The sequence below is a fragment of the Salvelinus sp. IW2-2015 genome, linkage group LG4q.1:29 (assembly GCF_002910315.2).
Source record: "Salvelinus sp. IW2-2015 linkage group LG4q.1:29, ASM291031v2, whole genome shotgun sequence".
Lineage (NCBI taxonomy): Eukaryota > Metazoa > Chordata > Actinopteri > Salmoniformes > Salmonidae > Salvelinus > Salvelinus sp. IW2-2015.
The window spans coordinates 74,008,445-74,027,000 of NC_036842.1; the positions used below are offsets into that span (position 1 = coordinate 74,008,445).

The following is an 18,556-nucleotide window of genomic DNA, read 5'->3' on the forward strand; positions in this document are numbered from 1 at the left end:
CTCTCTGCTGCTGCTGTGCACTGTGGCGCGCGTATGTATTGTGTGTGTGTGTGTGTGTGTTGGGTGTGGTGTGGTGTGTGTTGTGTGTGTGTGTGTGTGTGTGTGTGTGTGTGTGTGTGTGTGTGTGTGTGTGTGTGTGTGTGTGTGTGTGTGTGTGTGTGTGTGTGTGTGTGTGTGTGTGTGTGTGTGTGTGTGTGTGTTCAGAGTTGGTTTGTGCAGGAAAAGTCGTTGGACAGAGGCGGATATGACCCAGCATTAACATGAGTGAAAATATTTGGACTGTGTGAGGAGACCTTGAGAGGAACTCCTGGACATGGCATAGTAAAACAAACCATTCGACAACAACAGTCATTCACACTATCGCTCCAGACGTTTTGGTAAAGCTTGCTACGTGTTTGTCTAAGAGGAAGCATAGTGAGGCTTCTTTGTTACAGGCCAGGTGGTAACAGTGAAATTTGGGGATGAATATAAAACAGTCAGATATGTCAAGATCTGATGTTTAAATGTTTACGGACCTCCGATAACCTATATGGAAATATGTCCAATCCCCGACTTTTGCCTGATTCTTGATTCCAAATGAATAAGGGAATGTTGAATAAAACAGTGCGAACAGATTACAAGTCCAACATCTCAGGATCTTGAAATAAGAAGGAAGGAGTGTAATAAGAAGGAATGTAATAAGGAAGGAGTGTAATAAGAAGGAGTGTAATAAGAAGGAGTTTAATAAGAAGGAAGGAGTGTGATAAGAAGGAAGYAGTGTAATAASGATGGAGAGTAATAAGAAGGAGTGTAATAAGGAAGGAGTGTAATAAGAAGGAATGTAATAAGAAGGAGTGTAATAAGAAGGAGTGTAATAAGGAAGGAGTTTAATATGAAGGAACGAGTGTAATAAGGAAGGAGTTTAATAAGAAGGAAGGAGTGTAATAAGGAAGGAGTGTAATATTACGGGGTGTAATAAGAAGGAAGGAGTGCAATAAGGATGGAGTGTAATAAGGATGGAGTGTAATAAGGATGGAGTGTAATAAGAAGGAGTGTAATAAGGATGGAGTGTAATAAGGAAGGAGTGTAATAAGAAGGAAGGAGTGTAATAGGAAGGAGTGTAATAAGAAGGAAGGAGTGTAATAAGGACGGAGTGTAATATTACGGGGTGTAATAAGAAGGAAGGAGTGTAATAAGGATGGAGTGTAATAAGGAAGGAGTGTAATAAGAAGGAAGGAGTGTAATAAGGAAGGAGTGTAATAAGGACGTAGTGTAATAAGAAGGAAGGAGTGTAATAAGGACGGAGTGTAATAAGAAGGAGTGTAATAAGGAAGGAGTGTAATAAGAAGGAGTGTAATAAGAAAGGAGTGTAATACGGAAGGAGTGTAATAAGAAGGAGTGTAATAAGGAAGGAATGTAATAAGAAGGAGTGTAATAAGAAGGAGTATAAGAACAAAGGAGATGCACATCAGAGTGATTTCAAATGTGTGTGTGTGTGTGTATGTGCGTGTGTGAGTGAGTGCGTGCGTACTTGTGTGCATGCGTGTGTAATGAGAGTGAACAGGTGCAGAGTGGGAGTTAGAGTCATTCGACCTCTGGGAGGACAGCTGCCTCTCTATGGACCATGATCCTCTCTGCTCCTGACTTAAGCATCCTTTACAATCAAAGAATCCATGCCGATGGATACACACTATATGTCAACTGCTGGCTTACACACTCTCTCTCTCCCCCTTGTTCTCTCTCTCAACTTTAGAAGGAAGTGGCATGTATCTTTTGAGATGCGGTCCTATTTCCTGCTTATCACACGTATCGTGAACATACTGTGTAATGGAATCAACAGACCAAGGTGGGAAGGACTGCAATTAGAAGAGTTGTGTCAGTGGTTGTGAGGTTACACATGTATTTCAAACATCAGAGAAACATCCTATCACAACTGTAACTCTGCTAAGCCTGAACCGTATCAGATCTCCTGATTGTATACCAATCACACAGCTAGAGAATAATAATACATATTAAGGCTGTCATGGTGACATTTTTATCACACACATACACACACCCAGACACACACAACACTTTCATCATACAGAATGCACAAAATTCAGTGAGCAAAATAACTGTAATGTTTCAAATAGATCCATGTAATTGGAAATGGTCTCCTTGAAGAAAATGGAAAGACAAAAAAGAAAACAAAGGACTCCAAAGGGGTGGACATTTGTTCACTGTTATAAACACAATAAGGAGTGTTGACCTAATCTGTCACAGGCTTCACACAAACACACAGCTTGGAGAAAGAACAGACAGTAACAGCAGGATCTTCTGGAGAAGAGAACACACTAATAACAGGGCTTCAGACAGATGAGAGAGAAAAGGGGGAGAAGGGAGACAGAGAGGAAGGGAATGAGAGAGATACAGTGGAGATAAAGGAGAGAAGGAAAGTGGAAAGTGACAAGTGAGAGTACAATTTTAAACAAAAAGCTAATAAAGAGTGAGAAATAAGGGTCAGAGGGGAAAGGAAAGAGAGAGAAGGAGATAAAAGAAGAGGGAGAAACTAAAGAGTCTGGATAAACTTTGGCTCTGGTCCATGTTAATGCTGCAGGAGAAGGGCGGTCGGGGGAAGAAGTGGAGGAGGACAGGGAGAGAGGGAGGAGAGGAGATGAGAGGTGGTGGGCTGCGCTGTGCGGTGCAGTGCTGTGTGGCGCGTGGAGAAGCAGTATTTCTTGGAGCAGAGCGGGGGAGAGGCTGACCCTGAGATACACCTGCAGGCTGCACTTCAGCTGTCAGAGAGACGAGACTGCAAGAGAGAGAGAGGGGGGGGGGAGGAGAGAGAGAGAGAGAGAGAAGAGAGGAGAGAAGAGAGAGAGAGAGAAGAGAGAGAGAGAGAGAGAGAGAGAGTGAGTGAGTGAGAGCGAAATTGAGGAGAGATAGGAGAGAGAGTGAGAGAGAGAGAAAGAGAGAGAGAGAGAGGAGAGAGAGAGAGAGAGAGAGAGAGAGAGAGAGTAGAGAGAGAGAAGAAGAGAGAAGAGAGAGAGAGAGAGAGAGAAAGATTGAGGGCGGATAGGAGAGTGAGAGAGAGAGTAAGAGAGAGAGAAAGAGAGAAGGAGAGTGAAAGAGAGAGAGAGTGGGGAAAGAGAGAGGAAGAGAGAGAGGTTTTTTCTCATTAGCAGGAGTCAAACATCAGCCTTGAGAAGGAAAATGTATGAATTAATGAATGGCACACACACTGGTATGTATCCTCTGCTCTGAGGAGTGGAAGCAGTACACATTAGTGAGCACAGTTGTTTGGATCCTCCTTGCCTGATCAGAGAGGGGAGAGAGAGAGAGCACAAGAGAAACATCACAAGAGAGACAGAGAGAAAGAGAGAGAGAGTCTCCCTCTCCCTCTGCCTCTCCTGCTTCTCCTGGGCTAGTGGCCAGACACTGACTGTTGGATCCTGGAAGAACACAAGCTGAGGATACCACAATGCTGCCTTAGACAGAATGACAGAACACACAGCAGCACTTTGGAAGGACTATCAGCAGTATTTATTTTCCTTCATTTGTTCAGACAGAAAGAAGATACAACATCCCTGCCAGGCTGCCACAAGAACGACAGTCAGTCGAACAGACGGACAGAGAGCAGCTTTGGTCATGCAGCTCGGGCTGTAACAGCTGGAGTACTCTCTCTTGCCTGAAGCAATTGGATTTAGGAGCTAAGTTCCTCACTCCCTCTCAATCATTGAATCATAGTCCTGTAGGATCTCCTCTCATAAAGATGGACACAATACTGCAGTAGTCCCTACAGACTGAGACAGAACAGTACAGCTCCACTTGGAGATCAGTAGAAGGAAACCGTGGATTCTTCCCTCTCGGAGGGCTGAGATACCTGCGATACCTGTGGTCAGAGACTGGATTGCTGCCTTTTCCTATGGAGGACAGATTGATGATGATACTGGATATCTGATTCATTATAACATACTCTGGTCATAGAGCCTGGACTCTCCCAGGTTTCCTACTCTTCCCTTGAACTTAAGTGGTGATTCACACTGGATTGGCTTACTCCCTGTGTGTGTCAGGATGGAGTGTGTGAAGAGTGTGTCTCTGATTCTGAGTCTTTTCCTGTTGAGCTCATCACACTCAGCCCAGAGCGTCTACCCCAGAATACGACTCTCCCATAAAGGTAGGAATCAGGAACGTTAGTATGTGCGTCCTGGCTAAGAGTCATCATTAATGACATATTCATGCACAGTGTTCTCTATAGTCCTAACTAGTCCTAACTAGTCCTAACATTTTTGTTCCCGTTATGTCAAGGCAGGTGTGTCAGTGACAATATAGAATGTTTACTTATAGACACCTCTGCACAACCGCTTAACAACTTGGAGAATTAAGTTATTGCTTTACTAAACTGCTCGTATTCATCACTAAGTGTATAGCTAGCCACAGTATCAGCTCTGCTGTTAGAAACTGTTAATGAGTACTTGAGATTACTAAACTCATCTATGACATTGTAAAGTGTGTTTTCTCCTTGTGACTTTCTTGGTATTTTATTAGGATCCCCATTAGCTGTTGCAATAGCAGCAGCTATTATTCCTGGGGTCCCCACAGAACATGAAACAGTCAAAAGTTTGGACACACCTACTCATTCAAGGGTTTTTCTTTATTTTTTATATTTTAGATTCTTCAAAGTAGCCACCCGTTGCCTTGATGACAGTTTTGCACACTATTGGCATCCTCTCAACCAGCTTCACCTGGAATGCTTTTCTAACAATCTTGAAGGAGTTCCCACTTATGCTGAGCACTTATTTTCCTTCACTCTGCGGTCCAACTCATCCCAAACCATCTCAATTGGGTTGAGGTGGGTTATTGTGGAGGCCAGGTCATCTGATGCAGCACTCCATCACTCTTCTTCTTGGTCAAATAGCCCTTACACAGCCTAGAGGTGCGTTGGGGCATTGTCCTGTTGAAAAACAAATGATACTCCCACTAAGCGCAAATGGGATGGGAGGGTGTATCGCTGCAGAATGTTGTGGTAGCCATGCTGGTTAAGTGTGCCTTGAAATCTAAATAAATCACCAGCAAAGCACCCCCACACCATCACACCTCCTCCTCCATGCTTCACGGTGGGAACCACACAAGTAGAGATCATCCGTTCACCTACTCTGCGTCTCACAAATACACGGAACCAAACATCTCAAATTTGGACTCATCAGACTAAAGGACAGATTTCTACCGGTCTAATGTCCATTGCTCATGTTTCTTGGACCAAGCAAGTCTCTTCTTATTATTTGTGTCCCTTACTAGTGGTTTCTTTGCAGCAATTTCGACCAATAAGGCCTGATTCACGTAGTTTCCTCTAAATAGTGGATGTTGAGACATGTCTGTTACTTAAACTCTGTGAAGCATTTGTTTGGGCTGCAAATTCTTAGACTGGTAACTAATAAARTTATCTTCTGCAGCAGAGGTAACTCTGGGTCTTCCTTTCCTGTGGCGTTACTCAAGAGAGCCAGTTTCATCATAGCGCTTGATGGTTTTTGCAACTGCACTTGAAGAAACTTTCGAAGTTCTTCAAGTGCAGTATTGACTGACCTTCATGTCTTAAAGTGATGATGGACTGTCGTTTCTCTTTGCTTTTTTGAGCTGTTCTTGCCATAATATGGACTTGATCTTTTACCAAATAGGGATATCTTCTGTACCCTTCCTTGTCACAACACAACTGATTGGCTCAAACGCATTAAGAAGGACAGAAATTCCACAAATGAACTTTTAAGAAGACAACTGTTAATTGAAATGCATTCCAGGTGACTACCTCATGAAGCTGGTTAAGAGAATACCAAGAGTGTGCAAAGCACTAATCAATGCAAAGGGTGGCTGCTTTGAAGACTTTTAAATATAAAATGTATATATGTATTTTTTTTTAACCCCTTTTCTCCCCAATTTTCGTGGTATCCAATCGCTAGTAATTACTATCTTGTCTCATCGCTACAACTCCCGTACGGGCTCGGGAGAGACGAAGGTCGAAAGCCATGCGTCCTCCGAAGCACAACCCAACCAACCACAACTGCTTCTTAACACAGCGCGCCTCCAACCCGGAAGCCAGCCGCACCAATGTGGAAACACCAATGTGGAAACACCAATGTGGAAACACTGTGCACCTGGCACCCTTGGTTAGCGCGCACTGCGCCCGGCCCGCCACAGGAGTCGCTGGAGCGCGATGAGACAAGGATATCCCTACCGGCCAAACCCTCCCTAACCCGGACGACGCTAGGCCAATTGTGCGTCGCCCCACGGACCTCCCGGTCGCGGCCGGCTGCGACAGAGCCTGGGCGCGAACCCAGAGACTCTGGTGCCCTAGACCACTGCGCCACCCGGGAGGCCCTATAAAATGTATTTTGATTTGTCTAACACTTTTTTGGTTGCTACATGATTCCATATGTGTTATTTCATAGTTTTGATGTCTTCACTATTATTCTACAATGTAGAAAATAGTAAAAATAAAGAAAACCCTTGAATGAGTAGGTGTGTCCAAACTTTTGACTGGTACTGTATATTTAAAAAGGGCACACTTCTTGTTGTTGACTAGAGGATTGTTTTCTTCCTCTGGCCACGGTAGCTGACATTCCACAATGTGGCATTCTGCTGTCATGTTGGTAGGATGAGAGAGGGGCACACGGCAAGGGTAGGGTGTGGTTATGTGTGTGTGTGTTTTGTGTTGTGTGTGTGTGTGTGGTAGTGTGTGTGTGGTGTGTGTGTTGTGTGCGTGCGTGCGTGCGTGCGTGCGTGCGTGCGTGCGTGCGTGCGTGCGTGTGTGGTCTCATCTGATTATTTGCAGTCTATATCTTAGGGAGTATGATGGCTCTGTCTTTGTAATTAAGTCTGTAGTTAACACAACCTCCACTGTGTCTTTGATCACTATAGCAACAGTAACACACATACTGTAATTCCACATAAAAAGGTGTCGGACATAGTTAAGAGTATGTGTGGAATTTTCCTGGTAAATAAATAGGATATGTGCAAGGGGCAAAGCAGTGAGTTTGTCCTGGGAGCAGAACAGCGTGGTTTATCCACATGGTACCCCACTATGAAGGTTCGCTGGGGCCTGTTTGTAATATTTTCCCTCTCTTTTCACCATGCTAGTTTAGATAACATCTCACAGTAAATTACCTTAATAAATACAGATGTAGGATATTCATTTGAGCCAGTTTGCTACAGCAGGAAAATAATCCTGCAGGAACAGGAAATGTGAATTATTATGTTGATTATAATTATTGGACATTTTTGTCGGGGTTGAAACATTTTTTATTAGGGTAAATCAAGTCTGACATTTTAAAGTGGAATTACAAACTTTAGAAGCCTTTTTAAAACTCAAATACACTACAAGTTTACATTTCCTGCTGTGCAAATTCACAGCAACAAAAGAGTGATCAAATTAAGAWCCTACATCTGTAGYAGGAGGAGGGAGAGGGAAAGAGAGGGGAGAGAGGAGGAAAGGAGAGCTAGAAAGGGATGAATAACTGAAAAAGTGAAGAAGAAAGAGAATGCTAGAAGAAGGGAACGAAGGGAGAGATGAGCCTGGGACGCAGGGAACGAAAGACAGAGAGAGATGAGAAATGGTAGAAATGGAGAGGAGAAACAGAAATAAGGGAGGGAGAGAGTATGCTTTGTTTGGTTAGTGAAGTGTGTTAGGCTGGTATATTGACAGAATCCCTTGCTGAGTGTTGAGTTGTGCTGATGTGTTCAGTCATAAACGTCACATCAATTACAGTAATAACACTGACACTCATATTTCACCTGAGTCATTACTAACCTGGGGGAGAGAAGCTCCACTGACTGATTTACACACAGAGAGGGACAGAGAGAGAGAAAGAGAAAGAGTTAGAGTGAGAGCAAGAGAGAGAAAGAGAGAGAGAAAGGCAGACAGATGGAGGAAGACACACCACAGGAGAGGAGTGGAGTGGAGAGGAGCAGAGAGACGGTGGGGCACTGGAACAGGCCTGTGGCTACCACCATCCACCACGAACTTGTTCCAAAGTTCCATTTCAAGCTCTCTTATACTAAACTCGATCTTAAACAAACATTCATTCTGTKTGCTGTATGTCTCCTCTCCCTCAGTCCACCCTTTTCCACTCCATCGCTGTCTCTCCCCCATCATTCTCTTACTCAAAATCAAATAGAAGTTTATTGGTCACGTACACAGATCTGCAGATGTTATCGCAGGTGCAGAGAAATGCTTATTTTTCTAGCTCCAACAGTGCAGTAATTATAAAAATTATAATTATAATAAAAAACAGAGTCCTGAAGAAAGAAAATATATATAATTTATATAGGATGAGCAAATGACTAGAATACAGTACAGTATATACAGTTGAAGTCGGAAGTTTACATACCCTTAGGTTGGAGTCATTAAAACTAGTTTTTCAACCACTCCACAAATTTCTTGTTAACAAACTGTCACGACTTCCGCCGAAGTCTCCTTGTTCGGGTGGCGTTCGGCGGTCGACGTCACCGGCTTTCTAGCCATCGCCGCTACATTTTTCTATTATCCATTTGTTTTGTCTTGTTACATTCACACCTGGTTTGCATTCCCCAATCACACTACATGTGTCACGAACATTGTTGTAAGAATCGGACCAAGGTGCAGCGTGGTTTGGATTCATCATCTTTATTTTACGTGAACCGGCAAAAAAACAAGAAAGAAGAAAGAAACAAACGTGAAGCTATGCAGTGCTAACCAGCAACTATACACAAAACAAGATCCCACAACAAACAGGTGGGAAAAGGCTGCCTAAATATGATCCCCAATCAGAGGCAACGATAGACAGCTGCCTCTGATTGGGAACCATACCAGGCCAACCTAGAAATAAAGAAACTAGAATGCCCACCCTAGTCACACCCCGACCTAACCAAAATAGAGAATAAAGGATCTCTAAGGTCAGGGAGTGACAACATGTATATATTCCTCTGTTCCCCCTCATGTCTTTGTGTGAAATTATTTGTGTGTTACGTGTCACGTTCTGACCATAGTTCTTTTGTATTTTCTTTGTTTTAGTGTGGTCAGGGCGTGAGTTGGCGTGAGTTGGGTTTTCTATTTCTGTGTTGGTTTCCTGTGTTTGGCCTGATATGGTTCTCAATCAGAGGCAGCTGTCAATCGTTGTCCCTGATTGAGAACCATATTTAGGTAGCCTGTTTTCTGTTGGGTTTTGTGGGTGATTGTCTATGTGTAGTGTTTTGTGTTCAGCACTATTTTCTATATAGCGTCACGTTCGTTTTGTTGTTTTGTATTAGTTTGGTTAGTGTTTCTTCTTAAATAAATAGAAGAATGTATTCACTTCACGCTGCGCCTTGGTCCTCCTCTCTTCCACATTACGACGAACGTGACATTACGTGTTGTACGCACTAGGCTAAGCGTTTGTTATTTTCCATGTGTTTTCACAAAGCTTATTTGTGTTGTTATACATTTATGTTGTGTGACGATTGTGCGCGCTATACACTTTGCCTTGTTGGCTGGAGGAGGTTTTTGACGCAGCTGCGTCCGTCTGTATATCTCTCCTGCCGTAATAAAGTGTGCGCCTGTTCACAATTCTCTGCTCTCCTGCACATGACTTCACCTCAAGTACGCACACGCCTGACACAAACTATAGTTTTGGCAAGTCGGTTAGGACATCTACTTTGTGCATGAGACAAGTCATTTTTCCAATAATTGTTTACAGACAGATTATTTCACTGTATCACAATTCCAGTGGGTCAGAAGTTTACATACACTAAGTTGACTGTTTCTTTACACAGCTTGGAAAATTCCAGAAAATTATATCATGGCTTTAGAAGCTTCTGATAGGCTAATTGAAATCATTTAAGTCAATTGGAGGTGTACATGTGGATGTATTTCAAGGCCTACCTTCAAACTCAATGCCTCTTTGCTTGACATCATGGGAAAAGCAAAAGAAATCAGCCAAGACCTCAAACAATTGTAGACCTCCACAAGTCTGGTTCATCCTTGGGAGCAATTTCCAAACACCTGAAGGTACCACGTTCATCTGTACAAACAAAAGTACGCAAGTATAAACACCATGGGACCATTCGTTCTGTCTCCTAGACATGAACGTACTTTGGTGCGAAAAGTGCGAATCAATCCCAGAACAACAGCAAAGGACCTTGTGAAGATGCTGGAGGAAACAGGTACAAAAGTATCTATATCCACAGTAAACCTGTCACATACCATGACAATGGAGAGACGATGCAGGTACGGGGAGTAAAACATTTCATAACGGACGTGGAGCGAGCCCTGCYGTTGCGGACAGTGCAATTGTCTTACCAGGTGGTGATACAGCCCGACAGGATGCTCTCAATCGTGCATCTGTAGGAGTTTGTGAAGGTCTTAGGGGCCAAGCCAAATTGTGCTGTTGCGCCTTCTTCATGACACTGTCTGTGTAAAGGGACCATTTCAGGTTGTCAGTGATGTGCATGCCGAGGAACCTGAAGCTTTTGACCCTCTTCATTCCTGTTGATGTGGATGGGCCGAGCTCTCTCTGCTGTCTCCTGTAGTCCACGATCAGATCGTTCATTTTGTTGATGGTGAGGGAGAGATTATTTTCCTGGCAACACTCTGCCAGGACTCTCACCTCCTCCCTGTAGGCCGTCTCATTGTTGTTGCTAATCAGGCAACACAGTCATGGGTGAACACGGAGTACAGGAGGGGGCTGAGCATGCACCCCTGTGGTGTCCCCGTGTTGTGGATCAGAGTGGTGGAGGTGTTGTTGCCTACCTTCACCACTTGGGGTCGGCCTGTCAGGAAGTCCAGGACCCAGTTGCACAGGGAAGGGTTCAGACCCAGGGCCCTGAGCTTAGGGATGAGCTTGGAGGGCACTATGGTTTTGAAGGCTGAGATGAACAGCATTCTTGCATAGGTATTTTTCCTGTCCAGGTGGGATAGGGCAGTGTGCAGTGCAATGGCGATGGATCTGCTGGGGCGATATGAGAATTGTAGTGGATCTAGGGTGTCCCCCCTTCTCCCCTTCTCTCCTMTAGCGTGTTCTGGCTGGTAGAGCATCCTGTAGAAGGCTGCTGGTGGATCCTATCATTATGGAATGAAAAACATCTAAGCTTTAATAATATGTGTCTCATGGTCTCTGCCAGCTTTGATTTACACCCACCTACCGTCACACTGAGACACACACACACACAGAATAATGTGAATACTTTACCATGTGCAGGCCTTGAAGGCGGATCTGGAAAAGAGAGGAATGTGGTTAAAGTCTCTGTTATTAGCCCTGAGGAACTAAACTATCACAATATTAACTATCACAATCTATCTGTTTGGATTTCTCTGGATGTGGAGGAGTTTGTTTGAAATCATGGATGTAGTCATCAGAGATGTGTGACCCAGTTTCTGTCTGGCTTAAAGGTGTTACAGTACTGTAGAGATCAATCAAGTCTACACTTTAGATCCGTGGAAATATGGTCTCAGATGGACATCCTCCAGGACTGAGTTTAAAAGTCAGAATAATTTTGGGAATGTTATCAGAGCTTCCATCTCAGAGCTCTGACATTGAGATTCCATCTTGTCTTCTTTGTTTATATTATCACTATCTCTTTCTCCACTCTTTCATTCCACTCATCTCCCTTTTTCCTCTCCTGCCTCTCTTCCCTGAACATTTCACCACGTGTAAGCGCAATTCTTTTCCAACACTGTTGATCTTTTCCATCAACTATAATCTCGATTTACTCTCATTCCTATCAATTAGTTTTGAAAATCTGCTTTTGTATCGAGTTGCAATCACAGATTGTCTCCAGTTTCCAAAGCAGAACAGACATGCAGCTGCTCTGCATGCAGCTCCTCCAAAGACCTTAAACACACTTTATGAGAGCCTAATACACTCTCATTGGGCAGGGCTTTCAGCCAATCAAAACTCTTAAATCCTAGTGGTCAATTGTCACATCTGTCTGATTGTCTAAAGATGGCTTCCAGAGGGATTGGTCTGGCCATAGTATTACAATGAATAGAACAGAACTCCTTATTAAAAACACAATGAAAAACAATAACAGAGCTGTAGAATACATTACATTAGTTGAAATGATATGCGGTCTTGCTTCATATGTCGTCTGTATCCTTTTTATTGTCTGTCTGTATATTCTGTTAATTGTGGAAACACCATTTCACAAAGTCAAATTCCTGTACATGCAAATGTATTTGGTGAGTAAAGGTGATTCTGGTTCTGCTCATCTGCGTATTGTGGCTCTGTAGTGAACTCTTCATGGTAAACAAGTGTTCTATTATGCTGTATGTTTAATGAGAGGTTTTTACTGCTGGCATGTGTCAGAGTATGGTGTGGTGGAGGCAGCGGGACAAATGAAGCGATGGGGTGGAGGGAGAGACGGGGGCCAACACATGATTTATCTCTCTTCTACCATCTCCATCTATCTCTGTCCTCACACTTGGCTGGAAGCTGGACCTTCACTAGGATTCCAACACACAGTTTTTTCAGAGTCTCAATCCAGTTATTAGCTAAAGAAATACCACAGAGAGCCAGGCATTGGACTAATTGAATTGCTATAACTAGGGACAGAGTAACTGGGGACAGAGTAACTAGGGACAGAGTAACTAGGGACAGAGTAACTAGGGACAGAGTAACTAGGGACAGAGTAGCTAGGGACAGAGTACAGGCCTCCTTCAAACACAGGTTATTAGCTCTCCAGTATTGGCATGTTCTCTAGGCATTGCAGATGGGGTCCTCTGATTCATACATTCCAATCTGAGTTCAAGCCTAACTGTGTCACCACACCCAGATAATAGCTACCTGTACAGAGGCTCTCCTCGTTGAATGTGTTTAAAGAGACCATTATGGGTTTAAGAATCACATTAAACTCTGAGCAAAAGTTGTTACTGAAGCTGAAAGTGAGAGGTAGTTCTCTGCTGCTTCTGATCACAGGGAAAAACATTATTATACCCCACACTAACGGCCAATTTTAATAAACATATTCCTGTTGAAAACCACAGCAATTACTGAAAATTMAACTTTAGCATAATTCAAACAGTACCTCTGCCAAATGAATATTTATTTAGAAAGCATAATAATTTTGTAACATTGGTAAATATTATTTCTAAAACCTCTGATTTTCTGTGCGTGGTGAATCAAGTGTTCAGGTGATGTCAGAGTGTTTGGACAGGGATAATGTCAAACATGTTCACTTGGATAAATAAACTCCTTTCGCTGCCATGTTGTAGCAGAACATTTTCCTCTCAGACAAGTCAAAAAGTGAGCGCCTAAAAGCTCTCATGGGCCATACTTCACCAACACACTACTTTAAACTACACATACAGTACCTTACATACTTTTTACATAATTCCATGCAGTAAAAGCACACATTTAAGACAGCTGGTATCCCCCTACTGTAGATGGCAATCTGAGGTGATTTAAAATATGCTGAACATATTGTGCTTCAACTCTGATACCTATTTCACCCCTGAGATGTTTAGAGTTTGCACATTTTAGATTTTTACACCATTTGCATTCTGATCATTCCTGATCCTCCATGGCTCTGTTCCACTCCAATGTCTAGTCCTTGTTCCTCTGTTCAATCGTTGATATCCTACTGTGCAGTACTCAGGTAGTAATTACCAGTAAGGAGCCCCCCTCTGAGTGGTAATATAAAACCTTCCTTCCTAGACTAGAACAGAAGAGAGCTGCTGTATGTGTTTAAACGTCTGAAATGGCTTAGCTGGAGGTGGGATTGTGATGAGGAATGAGTTGGGGAATACCAGTGTTGCATGAAGCCCTGTGTTTGTTAGATGAAGTCCTGTATCTTTTAAATGAGGAAGATTTGTCTCATTAAATATAGTCTTTATATTAAGTACTGTATAAGTACCTGGATAGGATGTGAGAGGGAGAAGTGCATGTTCACCTCAGGGGAGGGTATTTATAGGATCGAATAGGAATCTCTTTCTCTGTTTCAGTCTCTCTCTCTCTCTCTCTCTCTTTCTGTCGTGTTTGTTCTCTGTAGGTCTGTAGTGTCCAGAGGGTTAAACAGCTTGTGAGACATTTCTGCTCAAACACCAGGGGGAGAGGAGGAGGGTTGAGAGAGAGGGAGAGAGAGAGACAGACAGACAGAAAGAGAGAGAGAGAGAGAGCGAGAGAGAGAGAGAGAGCTAGAGCAGTACTGCTAGACCTGGGCTCTGGCAGTAAACCCCAAAAAGACAAAAATAATGATTTTCCAGAGAAGATCCAGATCTCAGGGAATTAGACCAAAGTTCTCAATTGGTACAAAATATATAGAGTAATGTACACACTACAATTACTTAGGTTTAAAAATAAGCTCAACTGGACACCTTAATGAGGCAGTGAATGAACTGAGAGAGAAAGCACGCAGGGCATTCTACGCCATTAAAAAGCAAATTCAAATTGAAATACCTATTAAAATTTGGCTAAAACTAATTGAATATGTCATTGAACCAATTGCACTTTATGGCAGCGAGTTGTGGGATCCACTTGCAAAACAAGATTTCATCAAATGGGACAAACACCCCATTGAAACCCTGCATGCAGAGTTCTGTAAGATTCTCTTACATGTCCAGAGGAAAACTACAAACAATGCACGCAGGGCAGAATTAGGCCAATATCCACTAATAATAAAAACTCAAAAAAGAGCAATTAAGTTTAGGAAACATCTAAAATACAGTGACCCCCTRTCATARCATTACCAAGCCCTGCAATGCCAAGAGCTGAGCAAAGAAAAGAGTCCCCTCATCCAGCTGGTCCTGGGGCTGAGTTCACAAACCTGTTCTACTAACACACTGAAGCKTCAGGACCAGAACATCCAATCAATCAGAATAAACCAAATTACAGCACAGTCAAAACAAAACTACATTGCTTATTGGGAAACACAAGCACAAACACAAAGCAAAATGCAGTGCTATCTGGCCCTAAATCGACAGTACACCGTGGCTAAATATTTGACCATMGTTACTGATCAAAACCTTAGAAAAACCTTGACAAAGTACAGGCTCAGTGAGCACAGCCTTGCCATTGAGAAGGGTAGACACAAGAAAAACTGCTCCCTGTAGAGGAAAGGCTGTGCAACCACTGCACAAGCAGAACCTGAGACGGAGCTACATTTCCTGACAAAATGTCAAAAATATAAAAACAATTAGAGAGTGTCATTTACCCAAATTTGAAATCCTTATTCAAGGTTTCAAAGACCTCTCTGATGAGGATAGGCTACCCGTCCTGTTGGGGGACGACGCAGAGAGCTGTGGGTTGGCAGCGCACTACATTGCTGCCTGCCCTAAGTTAGGGACAGTGTCTGACAGACCAATCAACCTGCACATGTTATATTATTTTTTATTTTATTTCACCTTTATTTAACCAGGTAGGCTAGTTGAGAACAAGTTCTCATTTGCAACTGCGACCTGGCCAAGATAAAGCATAGCAGTGTGAACAGACAACACAGAGTTACACATGGAGTAAACAATAAACAAGTCAATAACATGGTAGAAAAAAAGAGAATCTATATACAATGTGTGCAAAAGGCATGAGGTAGGCAATAAATCGAATAATTACAATTTAGCAGATTAACACTGGAGTGATAAATCATCATGAATCATGTGCAAGTAGAGATACTGGTGTGCAAAAGAGCAGAAAAGTAAATAAATAAAAGCAGTATGGGGGGTGAGGTAGGTAAATTGGGTGGGTAGTTTACAGATGGACTATGTACAGCTGCAGCGATCGGTTAGCTGCTCGGATAGCAGATTTTTAAAGTTGTTGAGGGAGATAAAAGTCTCCAACTTCAGAGATTTTTGCAATTCGTTCCAGTCGCAGGCAGCAGAGAACTGGAAGGAAGGCGTCCAAATGAGGTTTTAGCTTTAGGGATGATCAGTGAGATACACCTGCTGGAGCGCGTGCTGCGGGTGGTGTAAGGCCATCGTGACCAGTGAACTGAGATAAGGCGGCACTTTACTAGCATAGCCTTGTAGATGACCTGGAGCCAGTGGGTCTGACGACGAACATGTAGCGAGGGCCAGCCGACTAGGGCATACAGGTCGCAGTGGTGGGTCGTATAAGGTGCTTCAGTAACAAAAACGAATGGCACTGTGATAAACTGCATCCAGTTTGCTGAGTAGAGTGTTGGAAGCTATTTTGTAGATGACATCGCCGAAGTCGAGGATCGGTAGGATAGTCCAGTTTACTAGGGTAAGTTTGGCGGCGGTGAGTGAAGGAGGCTTTGTTGCGGAATAGAAAGCCGATTCTTGATTTTGTTTGGATGAGATGTTTGATATGAGTCTGGAAGGAGAGTTTGCAGTCTAGCCAGACACCTAGGTACTTATAGATGTCCACATATTCTAGGTCGGAACCGTCAGGGTGGTGATGCTAGTCGGGCGTGCGGGTGCAGGCAGCGAACGGTTGAAAAGCATGCATTTGGTTTTACTAGCGTTTAAGAGCAGTTGGAGGCCACGGAAGGAGTGTTGTATGGCATTGAAGCTCGTTTTGGAGGTTAGATAGCACAGTTGTCCAAGGAAGGGCCGGAAGTATATAGAATGGTGTCGTCTGCGTAGAGGTGGATCAGGGAAACGCCCGCAGCAAGAGCAACATCATTGATGTATAACAGAGAAAAGAGTCGGCCCGAGAATTGAACCCTGTGGTACCCCCATAGAGACTGCCAGAGGACCGGACAACATCCCTCCGATTTGACACACTGAACTCTGTCTGCAAAGTAGTTGGTGAACCAGGCAAGGCAGTCATTAGAAAAACCGAGCTACTGAGTCTGCCGATAAGAATATGGTGATTGACAGAGTCGAAAGCCTTGGCCAGGTCGATGAAGACGGCTGCACAGTAATGTCTTTTATCGATGGCGGTTATGATATCGTTTAGTACCTTGAGCGTGGCTGGAGGTGCACCCGTGACCGGCTCGGAAACCGGATTGCACAGCGGAGAAGGTACGGTGGGATCGAGATGGTCAGTGATCTGTTTGTTGACTTGGCTTTCGAAGACCTTAGATAGGCAGGGCAGGATGGTATAGGTCTGTAACAGTTTGGGTCCAGGTGTCTCCCCCTTTGAAGAGGGGATGACCGCGGCAGCTTTCCAATCCTTGGGATCTCAGATGATACGAAGGAGAGTTGAACAGGCTGGTAATAGGGGGTGCGAACATGGCGGCGACAGTTTCAGAAATAGGGGGTCCAGATTGTCAAGCCCAGCTGATTTGTATGGGTCCAGGTTTTCCAGCTCTTTCAGAACATCTGCTATCTGGATTTGGTAAAGGAGAAGCTGGGGAGGCTTGGCAGAGTAAGCGCGGGGGGCGGGCTGTTGGCCAAGGTTGGAGTCGCCAGGAGGAAGGCATGGCAGCCATTGAGAAATGCTTGTTGAAGTCTTCGATTATCACGGATTTATCGGTGTGACCGTGTTACCTAGCCTCAGTGCAGTGGGCAGCTGGGAGGAGGTGCTCTTGTTCTCCATGGACTTTACAGTATCCCAGAACTTTTTGGAGTTAGAGCTACAGGATGCGAATTTCCGCTTGAAAAAGCTGGCCTTTGCTTTCCTGACTGACTGCGTGTATTGGTTCCTGACTTCCCTGAGCAGTTGCATATCGCGGGACTCTCGATGCTATTGCAGTTCGCCAACAGGATGTTTTTGTGCTGGTCGAGGGCAGTCAGGTCTGGAGTGAACCAAGGGCTATATCTGTTCTTTGGTTCTGCATTTTTTGAACGGAGCATGCTTGTCTAATATGGTGAGGAAGTAACATTTAAAGAATGACCAGGCATCCTCAACTGACGGGATGAGGTCAATATCCTTCCAGGGTACCCGGCCAGGTCGATTAGAAAGGCCTGCTCGCAGAAGTGTTTTAGGGAGCGTTTGACAGTGATGAGGGGTGGTCGTTTGACCGCGGACCCGTGGCGGATACAGGCAATGAGGCAGTGATCGCTGAGATCTTGATTGAAGACAGCAGAGGTGTATTTGGAGGGCAGGTTGGTCAGGAATAATGTCTATTAGGGTGCCCATGTGTACGGATTTAGGGTTGTACCTGGTGGTTCCTTGATGATTTGTGTGAGATTGGAGGGCATCAAGCTTGATTGTAGGACTGCCGGGGTGTTAAGCATATCCCAGTTTAGGTCACCTAACAGAACAAACTCTGAAGCTAGATGGGAGCGATCAATTCACAGATGGTGTCCAGGGCACAGCTGGGAGCTGAGGGGGGTTCGTAGCAGGCGCAACAGTGAGAGACTTATTTCTGGAGAGATTAATTTTTTAAATTAGAAGTTCGAACTGTTTGGGCATAGACCTGGAAAGTATGACAGAACTTTGCAGGCTATCTCTGCAGTAGATTGCAACTCCTCCCCCTTTGGCAGTTCTATCTTGACGGAAAGTGTTATAGTTGGGTATGGAAATCTCAGAATTTTTGGTGGCCTTCCTAAGCCAGATTCGGACACGGCAAGGACATCAGGATTGGCAGAGTGTGCTAAAGCGGTGAGTAAGGCAAACTTAGGGAGGAGGCTTCTGATGTTGACATGCATGAGGCCAAGGCTTTTCGATCACAGAAGTCAACAAATGAGGGTACTGGGGACATGCAGGGCCTGGGTTTACCTCCACATCACCCGAGGACAGAGGAGTTAAAGTAA

At 44.0% G+C, this 18,556-nt stretch overlaps 1 protein-coding gene across 2 annotated transcripts in view; it reads left to right on the forward strand.

Moving 5' to 3' along the window:
- Positions 1-3,183: 3,183 nt before the first annotated feature.
- Positions 3,184-18,556, forward strand: part of LOC111962518 (semaphorin-3E) — a 54,914-nt gene continuing 39,541 nt past the window's right edge. Inside the window, exon 1 of one of the 2 annotated variants that reach the window (XM_023985664.2) lies at positions 3,184-4,135. In XM_023985664.2, coding sequence (XP_023841432.1) covers positions 4,033-4,135 — 103 coding nt within the window. In that variant the 5' untranslated portion in view covers positions 3,184-4,032. The remainder of the gene's footprint in view (positions 4,136-18,556) is intronic. The other variant, XM_023985663.2, reaches the window with a different exon arrangement.